The 25,073-nt window shown below is 36.3% G+C and overlaps 1 protein-coding gene across 1 annotated transcript; it reads right to left on the reverse strand.

The window, feature by feature from the left end:
- Window positions 1-7,679: 7,679 nt before the first annotated feature.
- On the reverse strand, window positions 7,680-14,662 carry LOC149779299 (neuronal acetylcholine receptor subunit alpha-6-like). Its single transcript, XM_089938420.1, has 2 exons — window positions 14,210-14,662; window positions 7,680-10,194 (listed from the first exon to the last, which is right to left on the reverse strand). The coding sequence occupies exons 1-2, from the start codon at window positions 14,660-14,662 to the stop codon at window positions 9,346-9,348; spliced, it is 1,302 nt and encodes a 433-aa protein (XP_089794546.1). The 3' UTR covers window positions 7,680-9,345.
- Between the last annotated feature and the right edge of the window lie 10,411 nt (window positions 14,663-25,073).

Consider the following 25,073-nt stretch of genomic DNA (forward strand, 5'->3'; position numbering starts at 1 on the left):
ATGGGGTAAGGAAACTAGCCTTAGTCATCTATCTCTAGCAAGTAGTACGATCGCCATAACTTCAAACTCAGATATTGGCAACATAGAGAAACCAGACATGGTACCTCCAGTAGTACCAAAATGCTAGAAAGATCAGCCCTAAATTTTAAATAAATGTTTATCTCCGAATTATTTTTTTTAGGGCAATACAATATTACGGACCTTTTGGGACCACATTAACCTATAAAAACCCTTTATAATTTTCCGACACATGGGGCGGGGAACACCTCAGTGGTTACCAGATAGGAGCTTGAGAAGGGCCCGCATAAAAAGCCCTTCTCAGAGAGTCACGGGCGTATGATGAAGTTGTTTACATTTGCTACATGCACAGTGGAAAGAATGTTGGCATACCTTCATGCAATGCTAGTTCCTGAAAGTGGCAATGAATGAATTAAAAATATTTAAGAAGTAATTTACATCAAAAGTAAATGCATGTTACCGGCTCGTTTGTTTAACATTTATCTTTGAATCCAGAAAGTGAAAACGACTCAGCAGAACATATTGTTGTTTGATATGTGCACATCCGAAGTAAGACCAGGCAATGCTATATAATATATAACTCAAATTACTAACATCAAGCACACACCAAAAGACATGGACGTGTGAGTTATTTTAACAATGTCTCAAATATACAAGGTCGTTTTTAAATATCCAGGATAACCAGTGAGGAAAACATGGGAACCTCTTTTTCTTAAAAAATCTAACCCTCTTCAAAACACGGGACTATAGAGCATCACCTTAGCGGAGACAAAAGGAATCCGGAAAATTTAGAAATTGTGAACACATTTAAAATCTGCACTATAAGTAAGAGAAAAAATAAAAGAAAATGCCAAATTGGAAAAAAATCAACGCATTTTAAATTTTATAAAGAATAATTCTTTTTCTACAAAAACAAATTTCGAAAAGAAATTTTACATTAAGAAATAAAAACGTATTTATGGGGATTAGCAATCTTGAGTAGTATTTCTATTTCTAGAAATAGGGCTATCCATAGGTCTCATCAGGTCGGAGTAAGTAACACACCTGCACATAACATGCATTGTGTTACTAACGGATTTCCCCACAACAGCTTTTCCCTCTGTACAATGTGTTCTTCATGGTGCCTTTGAGCACTGTCATTTTGCACATGAATTAAGATAACCTTTTCTGTCTGCAGTGCCCATTGGCTCCTGCTAAACCTTTGCATAAGAGTGACCTCCCTTGGTGTCTAGCAGTCCTTTGCAGTAGTCAGACTTCCTATTGCCTTGCAGTGTCCTGTATCTCATATGGGCCTGTATCATATTTCCTCGTCTTGCTAGAATACGTTTCCTGGTTTGTGGATGCTTTTGATACATCTGATGGTAAGTGCAGTCTTTATCTATTGTCTCCAGTGATCGCAGAGTCCTTGTTGAAATTTTACCTCCCAAGTGTGTCACTTTTATTTTCAGTGATGATCCCAGGCTGTTATTGAGTCTGTGTATTGTTGAATGCAATCTTGCCTCAGAGTTTCTGGAATAGTTCACATTTGTAGGTAATGAAACACTGATCGATCTGTTCACCGCCTCACATTTCTGTGTGTTTGTGTTCAGTCGCAGTCTTTCTACAACATCACAGGAGAGTTTCATTTTCAGAACGTCTAGCAGGATATTCGTATCATTTTCTGTCATGTTGAGATGAGTCACTTGACGAGGGCCCAGGTATGCTGATCGCACCCACCAGCTGTTAGTACTTCCTCCCACACAGACCTTTGAATAATGCCAGCATTTTGAGCAGTCCCTTGAATAACAGCGCAGAGTGGCATCCAGTACTTGGGGAAGTTGACATTTCATTTTTGTAACATCACCACTATTGTCCTCCATCATTTGCTTGAAGATCAAACCGCAACATGCTTTAATGTCTTGGCTGACAATTTTCTGTTTGAGCCTTTTTCCTTCTTTTGTTCTTATTCCTGGAAACATGTTTTCACTAAATATTGCAGAATTACACCGTTTGAACTGTAAATGACCCAAATGGACGGTATCAGACAGTCTTTCTACTTGCCACATTGGATGCAGAATGCTGTAAGCATTTTGCAAGCCAGCAGCAGCCTGTTTGTCTCCATCTGTTGTTGCATGTCTAATGAGAATCTCTTGCAGCACAAACTTGTTTCCCATTTCTCTTGCCATTTCATACTCTGAATGTGGTGCAACTGGTGACAGATTTGTTGTGCAGTCAACATGGCCTCCAGGACATTTCACATCAAAACCTTTCCCCTTCAGCCATGCTCCAGTCCAACACAGCTTGTTTTCTACTGTAGTCCCCACAATGTATTGCTTCTCTGTAACAGTTTCGCAGGCAATTCCAACAGCTTGTGATGAACTTTGACCAGGTTTCTTTTCATGTCCAAAGCTAATGACATTGTATCTTGCATCAAAAGCAACATTTATTTGCTCAGGATACTGAACACCACACATAACATTAACTTGTCTGACTAGTTTCAGCTTGTCTGTCATGTCCATTTCATTGAGCTCCACAGTTGCTTTGCCTACAAAGTTGGAGGCCCTTTGCAGATATGTTCTGCTAGGTGGCGGAATGTCAGTGGCTGCAAGCAAGTATCTAGCCCTCGTGTTGCCCATTGGTGTATCTTGTTGTCCAGCTTGAAACATCATATTTACAGCAGCAGGATTTGGCCCAGGTTTATGTTTTTATCTACTCATACAACTTATACTCTGGTGACTTAAATCTGCAGTTGTTACACATCATAGTATGCTTCCAAGCAAGTCCCCATTTTATTTCATTAGCAATCTGGAACTCTGGTCTGCCACATATGTTGACTTGATTACTATGGCGATGAATGATATCATTCCACATTTCAACATTTTTTTCTTCATACAGATCATACGTGTCCCATCGTGCTCATTCAATTTTATCTCTTTCAGGTCCAGTTTTGCTTTGGATGATGGTCGTAGAATTTTGCAGACCCAGGTGTGCCATTATAGTCTGGTGCCTGAACTGACTTGAGACACCAATTTGTCGGCTTTGTCACTGCTATGAGAGAGAACTTGTCTGCATCCATTCTTCTGGTCACTGGAACAGATGTAGCACTGGAACTTGGTAGAGTATCATCAGTCAGATATGTGACTCCTTTGTTATGTGGAATATATCCAGGTTTTAAAAAAGTTGTCTCCCTCTTCTTGTACCCTTTCATGGTTTCAGTTACAATAACTACACGTAAAAGAATTATCGTATCTCTCTCACTTATATAACTAGGAGATAGGAGAAGGCATGCTAGCTTGGTTTTCAGAGAACTTCACCAACTCTTCGATACTACTGGAAGCCTAACATCTAAAGACTCCTCCCTTTCATGGTTGGAAATGATGTCATGTACTTGGTTAGACCTAGCTTGCGTATTTAGATGCTACCAGATTTCAGCTATTACCTTTGCTTGACAAGCACTGGTTTAATTGCTTCACACCTGATAAGGAAAACCATTGATGTTTATGACAAAGGAATGGAGAGACCTTGCCATAGAAAAATGTTTGTCAACTTCAGATTTTAAAGTTTCAATAAAATTTCAGTTAAATTTAAATTTTCATATAAAAATATGTATCATTTTTTTAAATTCAATTTTCTAAGTTTAATTTCTAGTAATTTCCAGATTGGTGTTAGAACTAAAATTAATTACAGTTATTTGAAGTGTTTATCTTGATTAGCAAAATCACAGTTAAACTTTAAGTTTTGTACATTTTTGAAATTCGGCCATTTGGAATTGTCTTGTGCTTGTGTTACAGTGGTGTCAGCTAAAAGCCTGTAACTGTCCTATTCATGGATGAAATTCCTTAAAACTTTGCAGCAGTATTTAAGAGACATTGATTTGATCACGGATGGAGCTTTTGTCCATGGAGGTGAAATTGTCCAACCCTGTCAGATATTGGGTCACAATTAATACTTCCAGTTCAGTACCCACGAATGTAGTTCTAGTCTATTTTTAGAACATTGTTTCCTCTCTCATTTTGGTGGTGATAGAAGAGCTTAATTTATGCTATTTTTTAGGGATTTAAAGGTAATTGTTTATTCTTGAGAATGTGAGATCAGGGTGTTGTTGTCTGTTTGTATTTCGGCGACAGTGCACAGTGAGTAATAAGGCCTTGGTGATGATCCGGAAGTGAAATCTGTGTTCTGTTTATATGTTGCTCTGTTGACAGTCCAGCATCTAAAAATAGAGTAGGTCAACCTTTGACGAGAACTTCACCGTGAAGTCATCTTTGAAGGCATTTTAGATTAACATATGATTTGTATTGATTGTCACACAGTGGAAAGGTCAGTAATGAGAAACAAATGTAGAGAACATATAGTAAAATTAATTGTGTTCTATGTCCATAAGGTGCAGTGAAGATTGCATTCAGAAATAAAGAACAACACTAGTTGTGATTGGTGCTTTATGTAAGAGTTGTACTTTCTGTTAAGCCTCTTGGCAACATGTGAGATTATGTTAATTCTGATCTAGATCATATTTTGTATTTTTTATGATTTGTTTTTAAAAATGTGGTACACATCGCCGAAACGGTGTCTGTTGTGTCTATATACCTCTTACCCCTGACTAGTTCCAGTTATCTCTCTTAAATGCAATCGAGTACCTGGTTTTGTCCTGGTCAAATTGACAATTTAGCATTGTTCTCCATGACAGTTTGTGACATGCATGCTGAGGCAGGATAAAAAGTATATTTATTTCACAAAAAATTATCGCTGAGGTATATGCTAAAACAATTGGTACCGTGATATCTTTAGCCATATGCGTGGGGATCACAAGGGGTGGGGTGTTGGTTCTTGCCATTATATCGTCTGCTCCTCTCGCTATCCCCATTTAAGACGTTTCAAACGTATTCGGTTTTTCTTGTTGGTTGGGCAATTCATTGTCCTACGCCTCAGCGCGAAAGCTCAAAACTTAGTCAAGTGAACCCTCCGTGATGACAACCTGTCTGAGTATGAGGCGTCGTAGCGGACAAAAGCTGGTCCAATCAGAAAGTTGCATTTGAAATTTGTTGTCGTATGTCGAGAAATCCAATATCACGTGTTGGATCAAATTGCATGTCCTTAAAGTTCCGTTTTATAGATCGAGATGTTAGATTTTATATATTGAATTACACAGTGGTGGTTTAAAGCTCTATTTCTGATGTCGACGTTTAACAGTATATTTTGAATTACACAGCGCTGGTTGAAATTTCAATATCATATATCGAGAATCCCTAACTCACACGTTGTATGCAACTATTTGTGATGAAAGTTCCATTTCATATGCCGAATAGTTAGATATCATCGGTTGATTTTCACAGCAACAAGAAGAAGCCTCTTTGTTTAAAAATAACGTGGTCCGTTCAAGAGAGCGACCTCTAGCGAAGGAATTAATAGTAATTCTCAACCTCTGAATGGTAACATTCAAACTATAAATGCAGAAAAGTAATGCCTTCTCATAAATGAATACACGAATGATGTATCTTAACATTCGATATTATTTTGAATTGTTAAAGTTGACATCGTATAATGTTACTTTTAACACCAACACATCATTTAAAAATAACAATTCTGACAAACACAGTTAAATATCCAATCACCACTGTGTATTTCAACAGATACAATCTAAAACCTCAACATACGAAATTGAACTTTCATGACAATCAGTGTGATTCAACATGTTAACTTAACTCTCCAACATATGAAATGGTACTTTCAGCATAAACTCTTTGAACCAACAGGTAAATTAGGAATTTTCGACGTATGACATTGAAATTTCAACCACCGCCTGTAATTCAAACAACGCAATCTACCCCCCACCCACCCACACATAGTAAATATAACCCCGACATAGTATATATAACCATCAACCGATACTGTTTATTTCAACAGGTGCAATCTAAAATCTCGACCTAGAAAATGGAACTTCAAGGACAAGCATTTTTGATGCAACACGTGAAATTGGAATTCAGGACATATGACATTAAAATTTCAACGGCAACGTCGTGATTGGACGTGCTTTTGTCCGCTATGGTTCCTCATAGCTGAGGATGAGATATATTTGCACTTCAGGTACAGTTAACTGATTCTGTCATTTATGAAATTGACCGCAGAAGCAGAGTTTTGGTTTTGGTAACCACAATCATCACCGTTACAGATAATTTTTCTCACCGGAATCTATTAGCAATGAGATTCAAGGTGGAATGGTGTTTTCCCAAATTTCTAATTCATGGCGTTATTGTATACATCATCACATTGAATTATAAAAACATTTTTATATCGTCTCAACAAATTCACTTTTCTTATTTATTCTGGGATGCTTCATGTTGGTACTGTTCTTGCTGAACCTAGCATGGAAATTGCGAATGTAGTACCGTGTTGTCACACAGAATATAAAAGTTATCATATGTTATGTTGCAATGTAGTTTTAAATGGTTCAATTTCTAATCTAATCTTCAATATCCTGTGCCAAGGCATTAACTGGAGAGGATGGGTGACCATACCTAAACCATGTTTCCCAAAAACTAACACTAACATGGTACATGTACATGTCTTTTGTATTTCTTTAGATTACAACCCGGAACTGTGTAAAGTGCCTTGTCTGTGAAAATAAATGATCTAGTGTGCAATATTTCGTCAGCTGTATTTTGGATGAAGTATTTGTGTTCTTGGCATTCATCTTCTTCGTCTTCTTCAATCTCTCTCTCTCTCTCTCTCTCTCTCTCTCTCTCTCTCTCTCTCTCTCTCTCTCTCTCTCTCTCTATATATATATATATATATATATATATATATATATATATATATATATATATATATATATATATAGGCTTAGATAACTTTGTTTCATGAATGATTACATCGAATATAAGATACAATTCTAATGCTATTGTTTTATGTCAGCTTGAATGCTGTAATGATGAAATTATATTTATTTCTTTCGTTCAGGGTCAGTCTATAAATATTTGACAGTCTTAAGAACGTATATTCCACCAAAGCTCCTTTCTCCATGTCGTCACCAGAGTCTGTTTTTTTTAAAAAACAAAATTGTACTTTCCCTTCAAAAGCCTTTTAGATTGCCCTTTTGTGACATAATTCTCTATATTGTCCCATTTGTTACATCCTTGTTACGAGAAATATTTCCTGGTTTGAAATGAAAGTGTTTCCTATTAAAATAGCATTTGGTTTGCTCTTACATGTGTCAATTTTTACAATGTAATATGACTTTATTTGATGATTGATGTCTTTAAGTGTGACCACAGAAAAGTTTGCATTGTTTCTATTTTATTCGTCGCATCAAGGGAAGGCTGTATAATATTACAGTCTTACTGTCTGACCAATCTTTCAGTCTGACTGGTTGTACTTTTTACCTTCAGCTGCAGACCATTACAAATACAATACGCGTCAAGTGATAAAAGAAACAAAAAACAACTTCTTAGCTACCATGACACTTCTTAATATAATTCAAGACAACAAAATCTCTGATTAAGAGCTTAAGAACAGTTTAGTTGTCCAAAGTATGATGATTGATTAGAACGCTACATAATTCCCATTGGTGAATATTCCATGCATGCACATGAGGATGGCAGACACACGAGAAATTAAGAAAAACATGAGACAAATTATGAAAATGCTTGCATTTGTTCTGTTATTTATATATATATTTTATGAAAATGGTCAACATTTGTTGAAATGAAACATTCATTCTTATCATCCGTTGGTCCAAATTAGTGTAATGAATAGCTGGTAGCTACTGTTTGCAATACACAAAAAGGTGATATACGGTTTTTTCGCAGGGAAAGTTTACGGTATTTCACATCTAACATTTCAGCATGATACGGACGGGGGTAATGACGATAATTATAGCTTAGCTGAACTAAACACAAGGTTATTTACACTTAAAGTATAGCTGATATACGATGTACATAAGAAGTACAACGAATGACTGTCGGAAAAGTACATTGATTGTATAAAATTTGAAGCCATTATGCAAAAGGACTATTCAGAAGAAATGATTAATATTGCAGTAACTATAGAGGACTAAACGTATTTGTTCTAATTTGCATAAACATGCTGATACTTTGGAATATGTAATGAATGTTCAAAACTTTAGAATTTTTGTAAAACAAATTATTTATACACCATGTTATGTGTGAACAGAAATAGGAACATTCATGCCCATTATGATCGGAATCAGACAGATTACAAATCTTCCTTTTTAACGTAAATTACGCCATATTTCTTTTTCTATGGACAGCTTGTATTTGGCTCTAAATAATGAAATAATTTTTGAAGATCGAATTTTGTTTTACTAATGTGATATTTCCACTGTAGGAATAAGCGTCTATGTCCGACTGCCACGAGTGCAAAAACTAAGCAGGAATCAAATACTAATGTCGTTCGTACATTGTTATTATTAACATGACTTGATGAGTTCAGATATAGCTAAACTAAAGGCCATTACCATTATTTTCAATACACTTTATAAATTTGTAACTAAATCTTCCAGTATTACCCATAGTACACATATTATACATTACCATTGCTAGTGGAACTTTCAATAAATTTAGATCCAAGACAAATGTATGCTTTAAATGTACAGGCTGTAACTGTGTACAGTCAAATCTGTCTAGGATGGACGCTGAAGTGTAACGGAATACAAAGTTTAACTGTCATTGTTGGGAATCAAGTTCAATTTGGTTATCAGATAATAAGGCGCACATACCATTAAAATAAACGGTAGAGACGAGCTATGCTGATTGGTAATGGGTTTCATAGACATCTCCATGCCGCTTTCATTACCATGATATTCGTCCCCGAGTCACGAAAATTCCTTTCAGATAACACGGCAACCAGGAACGGAGAAACGGAAGAGACCCTGATGTAATCGCGTACCCGCATTTGATGGTGGTAGTTTTGAGTTTGGCGTTACAACAGCTGTCCGTTCTATCTTTTACGTAACCAGAACCAGTGTTCTCATGTCTCACAGTCAGGATTATATTCCACCAGACTAAAGTTTCCGGACCAGATAGATTGTGGTAAGTGGATTAACATACCTCGATCGCTACAGAAAGTAACACAATTCTTTTATCCTATGTGGTCAGGTTATACCAGTGTTAAATATGCATGTCTCAATAAGGACATCATGTTTATAAAGCTCGTAGAAAAGATTGCTATTTGGGCAGATTTCATTGTATCTTTAAAGATTCGAAAGATCAAATGCACAGGGATGACATCCCAATAAAGTCTTAGGTATCCCGAACTCATAATGGCTATATACTGATAATGAAGGCCTGTGTACGTGTAAAAATGCTTGGGGACAAATTATATTTTTGGTTATTATTTAGCATATGTGGACCAGATAGAAAACATTGTAGTTGTTGTAGTAAAGGTTACTATAAAGAAAATCCAGAAGAAAACGAAGTCGAGGGCATTGCAGACATTTTCCCAAGTAACTTCAGGTTGTTTATTCTCATTTGATGTTGGTTGGTTTGAGTTTGTCGTTACAACAGTTGTGTCCGTACTATCTTTAATAATGTAACCAGAACCAGAAATAACTCCATCTTGATTATTTGCAGTTGGATGTGTTTTGTTGCATCGTCTACATAGGACTACTTCCACGATGATTTGAAGTTTGATCAGCCACGATGGGATTGGGTCAGCATCCACATCTCTAGAATTAAGTCTCAGTAGAAACAGCGTCAAAATGACGATCAATGTGCTAAGTCCGGTCATTATTATCAAGTAAATACCGAGGAATGAAATCTTTTCTGAATTCTGTGGCAATGTTGAAGTGACGATGGTCAAAAAGACAGCCAGTGCAAGAAATACTGTCACAGAAAACGAAGCTTTTTCTCCAGATTCTGCCGGAAGTACAAATATGCAAACGTTAAGAGCAGATAACATTATGACTGGTACAATAACATTTAATAAATGGAAGAGTGGTTTTCTTTTTAATTTGATTGTGAATACAACAACAGAGTCAACTGAGTCTTGTAACGTATCTGCGCTCGAGTCAACGATTGACCACGCCGAATTTTCTTCGTATTCATCCATGATGATTCCCTTCATCCCTCCCGTAACCTGTACTTGTGCTTTCGTATAACTCCAGGCCACGAATTTCAGGTCACACGTTTGAATATCGAAAGGAAAGTAGGTAATATCAACATTACACGTAGACTTTAAAATCTGAAAGGAAAAAATATATTCATAAGCAAATTAAAGAAAGCCAAATTATTTCTTCAGGTTTAAAGGATTCTTTTTATTTCTTTCATTCACAATAAGATCTGTTTGGAGCACAAATTGGCATGAGGCAACAGTGATTGCCCATCAATGATCAAAATGTATTATTTATAGGATGTACAGGATCTTACACGAGTTCTCATTTCAAATAACATTTATAAAGCGACTCGAATAATGCATATATTCCGCCAGGATAGGCGAGCGAAAGATTGAAATTATATGACCATTTTAATAACTTTAATTGTGATATTACGAAGTATTATTAAACTGATAATAAGTAAAGTTTATTATAGAATAAAATAGGTTACTGCATTTGCATGGGAAAACATGAACGAGTTTTTCTGAGTAATACTGTACGACCTTAGGATTGAAATTCACATCGTTAACTTCATTACCTCTATGTTCAATTGGATGAAACAGTTTGTTTAGTTCATCCACAAACAAATCTAATAAACCGAAAGTTAAATGGTCTCTACATGAGCGTACTTTGTTTCTTTACAAAAGAGTTCATAATACAAGATATTTTTAGACACACGTTTTGTGCAATATAAGACCGTGCAGTATGGAAAAATACTGCACGATTCTGACAATATAAAGTTAACTGAAAAAATGAACATATAATAATGTAAAATATTGGATTCAAGGTCATCTGATACAGGCCGTATGATCGAGGGTCCAATATGATTAATACCCAGTCAATAACTCTTTTATTATAAACTTAAATCCAATCATATTAATAATTATGTTATGTTACAGGAATTTCTCGTCGTCAATTTAGTGAATGAAACCTGAACACCGCACATTAATGCACGCGACCTTAGTGCTCTGGGTGAAAACGAGTACATGTGGTGATTCTCATTCATTAGCGAATGCAGTTAAGTTAGTTAAAAAGAGTATGGACTGTCACATAGCCAAAGAAACACAACAAAGTATTGATTATAGAGAAACGTGACATAACGCATCAATGAAAATTTATGAAACAATTACGTAAGGATGAGCCAGAAAAATTCAGCCAAACTGTCTCAACTCTTCTGTCATGTGACGGATAAATTTTAATATGCAGTCGCTTCATGATTGTTGCCAGGGTATTGCAATCCGGCAGTTTTGGAAAATGCCTCAAGAAAAGGATACACACTAGTTTCATTTTGGAGTCGTTTATGTTTCATTAGGTTCAAAGTAAAGGATAAATCAATACGATTTTGAGTCTATAGGAGAGCACTGTTGACGTCAAAGACGTAGTGGATTGATTCATTGTATCAAATGCAATCTCTCTCTCTCTCCCTCTCTCTCTCTCTCTCTCTCTCGTGACCAACAGCAATAACTAGCTACCACTAGCCGTCAATTTTCAACATTTGCACAAATCAGATGTAATTTTCATTCTTCTTTTTGCAATATCAACCACTGGAACCATTCATATTTTCTTTCTTTAATTTGTATGACAGATTTGTTTATTTGGATGGGAGCTAGATTGATTCAGCAGTACGGGTGTTAGGTACAAAGGGTTTGTCAGCATCTGGTTGTCATCGGATTTATGACGTGGCATACGTTGCACACTATTGTAGCCATTTTTATTTTGCTGCGGTCAGAAGTAGTCCATCTCAAGACAGCACTTGTTTACCACATTAGGAAGTGATTAATATTTTACTTAATTTGTTTTGAATACCGTTGAATATTGACCGATCGCAATCCCTTTCTGCTAAGGGAACTACATATGTAGTAGATAATAAATGAAAATCGCGATTTGGGTATATGAATGTAAGTAGCACAGTTGACGTATAATAAAAAGAGGCTCTCAAATATGTAATGATTCAATATTGAAGTTATGACACGAGTTGAATAATTTCCAGTTTTGTTGACCTTGGCAAGCAAACAATGTGTAACTTATTTAACGAGATTCATAAAAAGTTTAATTAAAATGTTTTTATTAAGTCATTGCGATTTTGAGATCATGTTTATCACATGTTTTTTATTGTAGTGGAAGGAGTTAATATATAAAGAACAACAATTGGTTTTCGACATTTAATTTACTTTGGCTCAGACGCTGCACATTTCAATTCTTGCGCATGAAAAAATAGTCTCAGAATGAATAATGCAGAACTCGATAATGGGTATAATTAAAAAGCAGATTTATTCCCCACCCCACCCCCAAATTATACTTCAAAGAGTAACTGTCTTTCCAAATCAATTGAACATTTTGACACGAACAACATCATTTCTAAACACTGGATAGCCGAGGGAAATCCCTTTCTGCAGTCATTTAATTCTCTGTCTTCAGGTTACCCAGAATATTTAACGCGCCATACACATGAATGCCGATATGACTGTTTCACAACGTTTCCACTGAAACCTTTGTCGATTCCACTATGAACACCAACCACTGATGAAGTATTGGACACGGCTAAAAGAAACCGCGGAAAAGAGTAGCATTCCAGTTGCTGATATTGTTGTGAACACTCATTTGTGGACATTCTTTTATGGAGTTGACATTTAAGCTACGTCGTTGCATAACTGTACTTATGCTCTAGCTATAGTTTAGCATTCAGAAAATACTACGTAGAGTAAAGTAGCCTGTTTCGTCATACATAAATATTACTCTGAGTTCTTCTAATATTTGCCTATTTTTTTCTCTGATGTCCATTTGGTTACCGATTGTAAAGACGGCCGCCACATTGTTGATAGTAATACAAAATAATCTCGAGGATGCAGCAAAGAACTTCCCCGTGGTCGCAGCCAATCAATAGTGAGATTAATGCTCGATAATTTCATATGATTATTTGGACCAATCAAATTCAGAGAAAGTGATATGTAAAAAGTGTTGGCATATCAATAATAGTAGAACTGTATCTAATGTGTATCGACTATGTGATAAAAAATAACTTTTTGTTAAGTTGAAGTAAAAATACTTTGTAGAATAGCTTTATATAAAGTTCAATGTAGTTCAATCCCTTAACGGCGGTAGTCGGTCTGTGTCAGTAATAGCACCAGAAATCTAGCCAAGGACACTTAAATGTCAAACGAGTGGTTTTGAAACTTACACCTGACTAATTTGTCGTCGAATTACATCAAGTTCTTAAAACATTCACAGATTTCGCCAGTGTAAGTCCTACAATTTAGGGCTATTATCAAAAGACATTAAGTCGGACGAAGGACAATGTGTACAGTCCAAAACCTTATCCTTCCTCGTAATGGTCCTGTATTCGTGGTCATACTACTATATGGTGTGTAAAGAGTCTGAAAAAAATCGAAAACGTTACAAGGAAATGTATACATATGAGCTTAATGCTTAAGTTCACATACACAATTTAATGAATACTTAAGTTCTTTTTACAACATACAAAGATTGATTGATAACGAGAATAGACTTCCAGTATGTTATATCTATATATAGTATATTTGACGTTAAATATATGGCTTCGCTTTTTAGCTCTGTCTTATAGAATCTCGATAAAATAGGTGAGCCTGCATACTATATTGTTAATGGCTATCACGACTGTGAAAACAGAGAGTAGGCTGCATAAATCTGACATTCGTACAAATGTTTTCTTAATGTATCAGCATAACATGAACTTCAGCCTCATTATTTGCCTTATAGTTTACCAGCGTTTTTCTGTATGACTTTATAACAGTTCCAAAATAAACTTTATTGCGACAGCGAATCGGTAGACATATACATTGGCTGTGGACCCGATTGGACTTTGTGAAGTCACAACTATATCCATCATTGTGATTCGTGTACAGCAGCGTGCTAATAACGGAGCTGGGGGTGGGCTGGACGGGGGACGGGTTCCCCCTGGCGCCGGAATTTTTGGGGCGCCAGAACACATTTGGGCCTTCATCCAGATGACGTTAATTGATGATACACCAGAATAGAGAAGAAATCATCTGTTAAAAATTGAGGGATCATATTGCGTCTGAAATATAATAATATCTGATTCAATCATTTATATAAAGAAATGCCTACCTCATACGGCCACCAATTAACAGAACCGTCACTCGACACATAAACAAATAAATTACTGGATCCAAGTCCTTTGACTTCTGAAACTCCATTTTGCAGAGCAATGTCCGGTTTCCACACATTGTCCTGTGGAATGAATATAGCTTCTGTGTTGTTATAATTTGATGGGCCCCATGTTAGATAATGGTCATTCCAGTCAATTGAAAGGTGACCGGAAATGGTCAGTGCTTCCTTCTGTGAGTCAAAGTCTATTATTCCTGTTAGAGAAAAGTCAATCTTAACATCGATTGCCAGAGTTTGATCAAAACTAGGTCTAACAGCCTTGTTATAGGCATCTGTCGTGAAAATTTTATATAAAAGATTCTTTGCATCATCCGATGTTTGTGCGTTTATCTTAGGTATATACTCCATTAGTAAAAACGGCAACAACACTAAACACAGTTTCTGAGCCGCCATAGTCTCTGTGCTGGATTAAATGGCAATCATAAATGCAAGCGCATCATATAGTTAATGATAATTGTCCGAAAACAGGCCAAATACCTGTTTTGTAATGCAAAAGTTGATGTCTGTAATTCAAACAATGTTAAAAGGTTCAGACAGTGTGCAATGGTTTTAAATGATTCTTTTATCCTGGTTCAAGACGTTTCTAGACAGGATCGATGCTGTAAAGCTTTTCGTTTATTTATTTTGATAAATGTTTTTCCATTCCAATCTGTTTTGCACTAAGTCCATGTTCACGGAGAAAATAGTTCCAGCTCAATGGGTTACCAGCACGAGTTTTGATAGTACTTCTGAATGCGTTTGGGATATATTAACATTTTCATTACAACAGTAATGAATTCAAACAAATCACCGTCATGTACTGACGACACCTTGCTTCACCTGGAAATATTCAATGTTACTGTTCATTGTGTACCAATGTACAAACCGACCGCTCTCTTACTTGAACCGATGTAATTATTTGGCTCTTTCATAAAAAAGGTAGGTAAACCACCGACACGCTTCAGTTTGAAAACTGGCCATGTAGGTATTATTTACACGTCTTTGAGCATGATGCACAAAAGGAGTTTATAAACCATTGGCGCTTCTGTTTTAAAACTGGCCTGTAGTGATTCGTGTGGATATTATATGAGTATAATAACGTCATTGAACTTTGTCTTGCTACTCTAACTAGAAAAGTCACAAGACATTGCAAGGTTTGTGTTGTTTCTTTGTTGTTGTAGTTAGTCCAGTTATGGTATGGTTAAAGTTTGATAATTTGACAAACTTCAGATTTTCTCTTTATCTCGAGTTTTGGCGCGACAGTTTTCGAAAATACAGGGTTAGTTCTGTATTGGTATTTTTGTCTGTGTTTGACACTCAACCAAATGCGCGGGTTAAAGCTGTTCCAATTTTGATTTGAAGCTAAATTCGTAGGGCCTGATCTACCTGCTTATAATGCGACTGCGGTATACTGTGTACGCCGTTCGTACTTGGTGGAGTATTATATTACGGTAAAACCGTACACTTGGTTGAGTATTATATTAAGGGTAAATACGGTACACCAGGATGGGTGATGATACACTGAAATATATTGATAAAGGATTCCGTGTAAGGTAGGCACACCGCGTGACGGACAAGCAATCAGTTCTCATCTAATGCATAGTCACTACGAATTCCTGTGATAGAAATAAGGGCATATGTAAATCAATAAAGGCAGGTACAGATGTACTCCAGAGAGAGTGAAGAGTGATGTCCCACGTTCTTGCGCGGTGATTTGTGTTAATACATAGTGATATTGTTATATACTGAGAAAAAATACAAGCATACAGGCTAGATAATAATTGATTATGATTGTGATGAGAGTTAAAATCGTTTTTTACACAATTGGATCACCATATTTAATCAAGATTTGTATGTTAAAATAGTACTGTTTTGATGTAAAGTGTATACGATACTAGATGAGTGAACATAATATCGTGTAGAAAGAGGTCATGTACGTTCAGACACTGACAATTTGAACAATTCTAGGTGTTTGCGTTGTTGTTGTTTTGGGTTTAACGCCAATTTTCAGTGCAAGGCGGCCAGTATAACTCGAGGAGAAAGGAATCGGGAAAGCACCAGTAAGAACCACAGACCCCTGGGAAGCTGCTGGTATGCTTTCTCACATAATCAACATTGGCCAAATAAGAGACTCGAACCCACGCGGACAGTAGTTTGATGGCAGTGATCGATAAAGGAGACCAGTCGGCTAAACGGGGCCTCCAAAAACTAATTATAGAAGATTAATACTGAAGCATACATATTGTGTTTGTTTGGTTTTTAGATATTTCTTGATCGCACGTACTCAGTAATCACACTACGTATTATAGAGGGTTTACACTCTTGACACATTTTAAGACCTATTCATCCAAAGAGAGATATACATACAGGGATAGAGACAGACAAACATACAGAGCGGGATGGATGGAGAGAGAAAAAGAGGCAGAAGAAGACAATTAAATGGGCCTAAATATGGAAATACAGGTTATGACAACATGAATTATGTAATATAAGACAATATTTCAAGCATGAAGTGGAAACATCACATTGTTACGGGCGACGAAGCCGCAAGTGACCATACAAAATGTTTCTGCTTCACGAATGATATATTTTCTTTAATGTAAGTCTTTTAAGTATCTATTTATAAAGGCAACACCATCGATTCACAGAAATTTAATTTATTTTGCTCCATTATGTACTAAATCGTATATCGGCTGTATTATTACTTCATGGATCAGAAGAAATTCTTAAATTGTTTCTTTATTTTAGGATAATAGCGAATTTCTACCAATTTATGGCGTGAAGATAATGCTTAGATCGTGTATTTTGCCAATATAATGACTGCTTTCATACATAAAGGACGAGATGTTTTATTTTCTTTAACTAATGTTTTGTATGGGAATATGTGGCGGACGTTAGAGCTGAACACATTTAAGTAAAATATTTTAAAGATGGTGAGTTCACCTATAAGGACTTTGTTCTTTGTTTTCTTTATTTCTGCATTCAGTTATCGCCAAGGGAAGCTTGCAGTCGTACTCGGTAACATACGATGCATTGATATATTTGATTGTCATTTAACATATCTTTGCAATCAACACTTATCTGTGGGTTATTCCTACCTCAATTCAAACCTGATTATAAAAATGCGGTGCGTCTGAAGGTCGCCATAAAACAGCTTTATTACAATACTTAATCAAGACGTTTCCAATAAATACTTGCACCGTTGATTACAATATTTGATCAAGATGTTTCCAGTAAATACTCGTACCGTTGATTACAATATTTAATCAAAATGTTTCCAATAAATACTTGAACCGTTGATTAGAATATTTAATCAAGATCTTTCAATAATGCTTGTAGCATTGATTTCAATACTAAATCAAAATGTTTCCAATAAATACTTGTACTGTTGATTACACTACTTAAATAATATGTTTCCAATAAATACTTGTACCGTTGATTACAATACTTAATTAAGATGGTTCTAATAAATAATAGATTCAGATAATGTCAAGGACTTCCGTGCAGACTGAAAACTTCCGCAAAAAAAATTTTGTTAAAATTTTGTATGGTCTTCGATAAATGCATAGCAAAATTCTACAACTAATAAACAATTTAGCAGAGACTAAAACATATCCGGAAATATAGTTGAAATTAAAATTACGATTAAAAAATAAAGTGGAACTAAATTCCGAAATGGAGAATAAAAAAGGTCAAAAATTAAAATAGGGCGACATTACAATGATACTAAAGCTCGCAACCGATAGTTGTGACATAAAAAAGCATTCGAAAAAAAATAAATATATGGCCAAACGACAATACTAATGTTCCAAAGCCAACTTTATTACTGACCTTTTGGGACCACATTGGCATATAATAACCCTTTACAATTTTCCGACGAATGGGGGCGGGGAGTATCTCAATGGTTTCCAGATAGGGAGCTTGAGAAGAGCCCACATAAAATGCCCTTCTCAGAGAGTCACGGGCTTATGATGAAGTTGTTTACATTTGCTACATGCACAGTGGAAAGAATGTTGGCACACCTTAATGCAATGCTAGTTCCTGAAAATGGCAATTAATGAATTAAAAATATTTAAGAAGTAATTTATTTAAAAAGTAAATGCAAGTTACCGACTCGTTTGTTTAAAATTTATCTTTGAAATCCAGAAAGTGAAAACGAACCAGCAGAACTTACAGTTGTTTGATATGTGCACATCCGAAGTAAGACCAGGCAATGCTATATAATATATAACTCAAATTACTAGCATCAAGCACACACCAAAAGACATGGACGTGTGAGTTATTTTAACAATGTCTCAAATATACAAGGTCGTTTTTAAATATCCAGGATAACCAGTGAGGAAAACATGGGAACCTCTTTTTCTTAAAAAATCTAACCCTCTTCAAAACACGGAACTATAGAGCATCACCATAAAGTAGACTTAAGGAATTGTGAACATATTATAATCTGCACTATAAGTAAGAAAATAATAATAAAACAAAATGCCAAATTGGAAAAAAATCAACGCATTTTAAATTTTATAAAGGATTTTAAAAAATTCGAAAAGAAATTTTACATTAAGAAATAAAAACGTATTTACGGGGATTAGCAATCTTGAGTAGTATTTCTATTTCTAGAAATAGGGCTATTATGGAGTAAGCAAAGTTCTTGGTTGCGACAAATGCTATTTGAGTTCCACAAGATACGGTATATGCCATTTCGTACCCGAACCCCTCAGTTTAGCACAACTTTGTTGTCTAAGGACAAGTTGGATGCAACCATTTTTAGTTAGCTGTCGGGACAGCCTGTCAACTGGTATATTCGTTTCCAGATGTTAATTGTTCTTCCCATTTAGGTGTTATGTTCCACTATGCCGCCGATTAAGTAATTTCCTGGCACTGACATATATAGAGTACACAATACTTGTTACACCATCTATCAAAGATCAATTTTCTTCACACTGCTCTGCTCAGGTTTTTGGAATTTTTAGCTGTTTTACCTCAAGGTCCACAACATTATCTGATCCGTTGGAGACAGACTGGGAGGTCCACAACATTGTCAGACTGATCCGTTGGAGACAGACTAGGAAGTTCACAACATTGTCAGACTGATCCATTGGAGACAGACTGGGAGGTCCACAACATTGTCAGACTGATCCGTTGGAGACAGACTGGGAGGTCCACAACATTGTCAGACTGATCCGTTGGAGACAGACTGGGAGGTCCACAACATTGTCAGACTGATCCGTTGGAGACAGACTGGGACGTCCACAACATTGTCAGACTGATCCGTTGGAGACAAACTAGGAAGTTCACAACAGTGTCAGCTAGTAATTAGTAAATTTATTTAGACTGACCTATTTATGTGGACGGTAAAGAAAATGCATCACTTTTAGCATTAAATCATCCAGAACGCTCACGTTTCTGTAGTAAGTCCTATCAGAACGGAATACCTGTTCTATGGAACCTTTTATTAAATTGCTGACGAATAAATGGATAGCAGCACCACCCTTGGAGATCGTCTAGCATGCATGCATATGTACATAGATACATACATTGTACATACATACATACAGACATACATACATACATACATACATACATACATACATACATACATACATACATACATACGACGGTTCCGGTTGCCTAGTGCATAGAGCGTCCGCCTTGGATGCGGGAGGTCGTGGGTTCGATCCCTGGTCGAGTCATACCAAAGACTTACAAAAATGTTACTAACAACTGCCTCGCTTGGCGCTCAGCATTAACAGGATAGTGTTAGGACTGGTCATCCTGGTGTCAGGGTGGGACATCATGCTACATGTCTGCGGCATGATTCCACAGTGGTAGACATCGCTAAAACTGTCACACTGCAGACATCGTAGCTATATTACTGACAAATTGTCAAAGCTACGTAAAAAATCAAAATCACACACATACATACATACATACATACATACATACATACATACATCAGGGCAAAAACCGACTTATGAAATCGCTATAATTTTCTTCTTTTTTCAATTGTTTAAATTTTCTTTATGTGAGATTTGTATTGTGGTTGCATTCAACTTAGTGAATGAATATGATAATTCATACCATATTGTTTAATATTTTAATAAAAATATAGTTTGTTGCAGATACTAAGTGTTCATATATTTATGAAACAGAATTCCTCCAATTCAAAATGGTTAATTTGAGAAATTGTTGATTAATGATCACAATAAATGAGGAACTATTGTATTCCTAGTATTTGATACTTGTAAATGGTAAATCTGGTATCTTCATAATGAATATTTAGCTGTCACGTTCTTGATGTCGTATAATTAGATCAATAAAGTGACCATTCTAAATGAACTAATTCCATTTATACCGTTGAAATTATGTATTATTCAACAAAAGACTTATTACCAATTTTTAAATTTATGTTTGCATGCGTTTTTAAAGAAAAAAAAACATTTTGCTTGGCACAAGACCATTCAGTAAAACACTTATAACCATGAAAAAGAAAACTCTGTATGCGACAAATTAGCGCTTTCAGCAATCAACAAGAAACTAGAAAGTATATCAAACAGAAGTACTGGATGCTCAGGCGATCCTCGTGATGGAATATATTGCTATATTTATGATGGTACATTCGACATGACACCAAATTTAGATTTTCATACGAAAATAAAAAATATCAATGATCTCAATATCATCGTGGACAATATAGATTCTGAGCTATCACCTATATTGCTAAAAGAGATAGAGGCTTATTATAGTAAAGCCAAACACAAACATAAATATTATGCAAACGAGCCTCAATCTGCTATCAATGTAATTAAAGCAAAGGTTGATGGTCGAATCTGTATGCGTAACCAAAGAACATCTGCTCCAACAAACATACCACGGTGAAACTTTGCTGGAACTCAACCTTCTAAGAACTAATTAAAATACATGATACGTATACTACGCAGGTGCACTACAATGTTAAAGGACAAGATTCGAAATATTTATTCAAATGTAGTCAGCAAATTACACTGGTCACACTTTTGTTAGGAATCGTCTACTTCAGAGATACAATGTGGCATTTACTATGGATATTGATGCTGAAGTCAAATATGAGAAGTAAAAAAAACTGATTGGCTTATGTTGTCAAGATATTTAAGTTTTTGTTTTACATTTTTCATCTATGCATATTGTGTAAATAGTAGAGTTTTAATCATAAATTGTAAACCTAGGTCTTTTCATGTGTTTATGGTTGCTTTACATGATAATATTTCAACTGTCCTGTTTATGTAACACTTTTAAAAATAGCAAGAGGGTTATATATAAAAAATGTATTATGAAACAAAAGGCAAAAATCTATTATGTATATATTTATAAGTACACAGTATAGTCCTTATTCAGTGTCTACTCGGCGCTTCTTGGCTCGTCCCTTGTATGCATTCAATGACCATCTCTTGTCACTGTCTAGCAATAGTCTGCAAGCACTGATGGGTTTCATTAACCCTGATAGCGGTTCTCCATTGTTGCAATGTTTTCGTGAAGTCTCTTGCTGTGCTCGTCGCTCACTGCTCCGCAGTTCAGTGAAAAACCATCTACATGAGAATGCAAAAAGATTTATCTTTAGTAACATGTTTCAACCAAGGCTTTTGTATGCCTTGCGTAGGTTTTATTACCAACTCCCTATAGTTGTCTGCCCTGTTGTTTCCGAGCAAATATGTTGCTACTAACTGGAAGGCTTTCCATGCCGTCTTTTCCTTGCCACGCAGTACACGGTCAAATGCGTCATCTCAAGCAAGTTCACGAATCTGAGGACCAACAAAGACACTTTAGTTTATCTTCACTTAACCTTGGAATATCTTGTACTTGAAAGCTGCTTGTGCTTTGTTGATGACCTTGACAAAGTTCATCATCAGATACAGTTTTGATGTGCAAGGCTGGTAAAACAATCTTCCTTGATTAAACAAGTGGTGGATGCTGAACACTTTTCCTCCTGGGCTCCAATGACTGTCTATGTGGCCAATCCTTCTTGATGTAGTAGGAATCTCTTGCACAACTATCCCATTCGCAGAGAAAATATCACTACTTTGTGTATGCAGTCTGCAGACCAAGCAAGAGAGCAAGAACCTTTAAATCGCCACAAATCTCCAGTGATATGGGTCTTAGTTTTATGAATCTCAAAAGTTGTTTCATATTTTAATGGGTTTCCTTCATATGGACTGCATGACCAAATATAATTGATGGCAAAACATTGCCATTATGCAGGAAAACAGATTTAAGACTCTTCTTTGATTCAACCAATGAACAGTCACCACTCATCTGGATCACGAACAACGCTGAGAGCTGCCATCACGCTATTGACGTTCTTACGAGCTACAATTCACCTTCCATGAAGAAGAGTGAGACAAGATCCTTTTGAAGGTCACGGAACATGGAAACCCGAACATTATCTTCCAGGAGATTCCACTATTGTAGTCTGGAGACTAACAGCTCTGCCTTAATCTTAGATATTTCCAAATCCCTGAAACGATCATTCAGTTCACCTTGTGTTATGAGGTGTGGTTAAGATGAGGAGGATGGGAGAAAATATGGGTCATGTGACATTGATGTTCAGGACTAGAAGTTTTGATCCTCTTACTCGTCTGACTCAATTGAGAATGATTTTGGTGCATCCGGAACCGGCAGTCCTTCTCCGTGGGGTACTGTCCATATAGCTGAAGGAATGTTTGGATAATGCACAGTCCACCTTTTCTTCTTTGACATACATTTGCAACTGGAGGCACCATGCGAAAGTAACAATTGCTGGTATGATGTGTTGGCGCTGTCCAAATCATTGGCACTGCAAACGGCATAAATTTCATTTTCCTGTTCAACCACCATAGCCTAGGTATATCCAACACATCCTGAGCCAGATTACAACGACATGCAGTAGTACTTATTCAGCACTAACAAGCACCTCTCAGAAGGACCCATATAGATTGTGTGTGTGTGTGATTTGGACCTTTAACGTAGCTTTAACGATTTGGCAGTCATATCGCTACGATATTTGCAGTCTGGCAGTTTATAGTGATATCTTGCACTAGGGCATCATGCCGCAGGCATGTAGCGTGATGTTCAACCCAGTCACATTATCCTAAGACTAGGCCGATCATGTCCTAATACTAACTTCTTAATGCTGAGTGCCAAGCGAGGTAGCTGTAAGTACCATTTTTATAAGTCTTTGGTATGACTCGACCGGGGTTCGAACCCGAGACCTCCCGCATCCGAGGCGGACGCTCTAGCCTCTAGGCCACCTGAGCGGTACTGCATCATGATTCGTCATTCCTTTCTTTATATCTGTCTTTGTGGAATACATTTTAGCTGTGTTGATTTATAATTTCAGAGCATATATTTTTTTTAATTATTCATTGGTATTACAAAGAGCTCGTTGATATTTTGGCCTTATACACTGCTTTTGGATTATAGTGAATTCATTCAGAAACATTCTGAATTATATCTTTATCATACTACAACATTGCTGGTACATCAAACTATTCAAGATCATTGGTACATCAGCACATTACAGATTGGAATAGAAAAAGGCTTGAGATTTAGAAAAAAATGATGGAAATCCTAAATCACAAAGAGAGAGAAATACAATTGCAAAAAGGGATAATGGGGAGACAAAGCGACAAAGAAACCAGGAAATTACAATCACAGCTGAAAGAGATGCAAATTCAGAGAGAGGAAAAAGGGATCCATATAGAGAGAAAGAAGGAAACATGCAAATGCACACGCAGAGAGCAGAAGGGGAAATGCAAGTGAAATTTAAAGTATGAGTACCTTCAGGCAGAGCACACTCTCTGCCCCCACCACTATTCGCACAAGTTCAGGTTTCAACGTTACCAGAAGGAATAGGTTGTTACCCGTTTTTAAAGAAAAGAGGTAGAGTAATATTTTCCTCAATTTGAGAAAATCGCTAAAATCTTGAAATGGCCAAAGGAGCATTGGAGAGCATTATTAATATTATAAAGCGAGCTTATTGTCAAAGCTCGTGAAGTCTACACATCCCTGTCGGTACAACAATGTGCTAATTATGATGTAGTTAAGGCATGTATCTTAAAGAAATATGAGTTGGCACTTGATGCATATCGACAAAAGTTTTGAAATTGTAGAAAAAACTGTGCAAAAGCCAGTGTAGAATATACAAGAGAAACAAAAGACAATGACTAATTGTCAAAAAGGAAAAAGATCCCGAGATCTGCTGCGTGCTTAAGACTGCTATTAGCAAAAAATGAAGTTATATCTGTCTCGGTATATTATTTTGTACTACACGGGGTCCATATGAGAAAAAGGAAAGCACCTCAGGTATACGCTGGTGACGAGCGGCCAGGGAAGTATCACATTCTTGTTCCAAAATCATATCGACATCCACTGAAACTCCCTGGTCTAGTCATTGAGGATAAATAGGTCTTAACACAAGATCTGGAACCTGTTTTATTGGCCAGTTTACAAAATGCGATGTCTCTAAATACTGTAGATCTTGTTACACTCGTCAAATGGTAGATATCGTATTCTGACAAACGATTTTGCATAATAATAAAGCCTGTGTCGGTCCCTTACTAAAGATCAAGCCAGGCAACCAATACTTGCTGGCTACAATGTGTGCATCTACAAGACTTCCAGAGGCAATTCCTTTGAGAAATATTAAAACTAAAACTAATTTAAAGGCTGTGATAAAGTTCGTATCTGTTTACAGAATGTGTGCCTTCACATATATATCCAGTGTGATCAATGGTCACATTAAATATGTGGAATTTTCCAACAAGTTATGAATAAATTAGACACCCAACAGTTAGGAGGTCTGCCTATCACCATG

Source organism: Sinohyriopsis cumingii, chromosome 17 (genome assembly GCF_028554795.1).
Source record: "Sinohyriopsis cumingii isolate HCF-2022 chromosome 17, ASM2855479v2, whole genome shotgun sequence".
NCBI lineage: Eukaryota > Metazoa > Mollusca > Bivalvia > Unionida > Unionidae > Sinohyriopsis > Sinohyriopsis cumingii.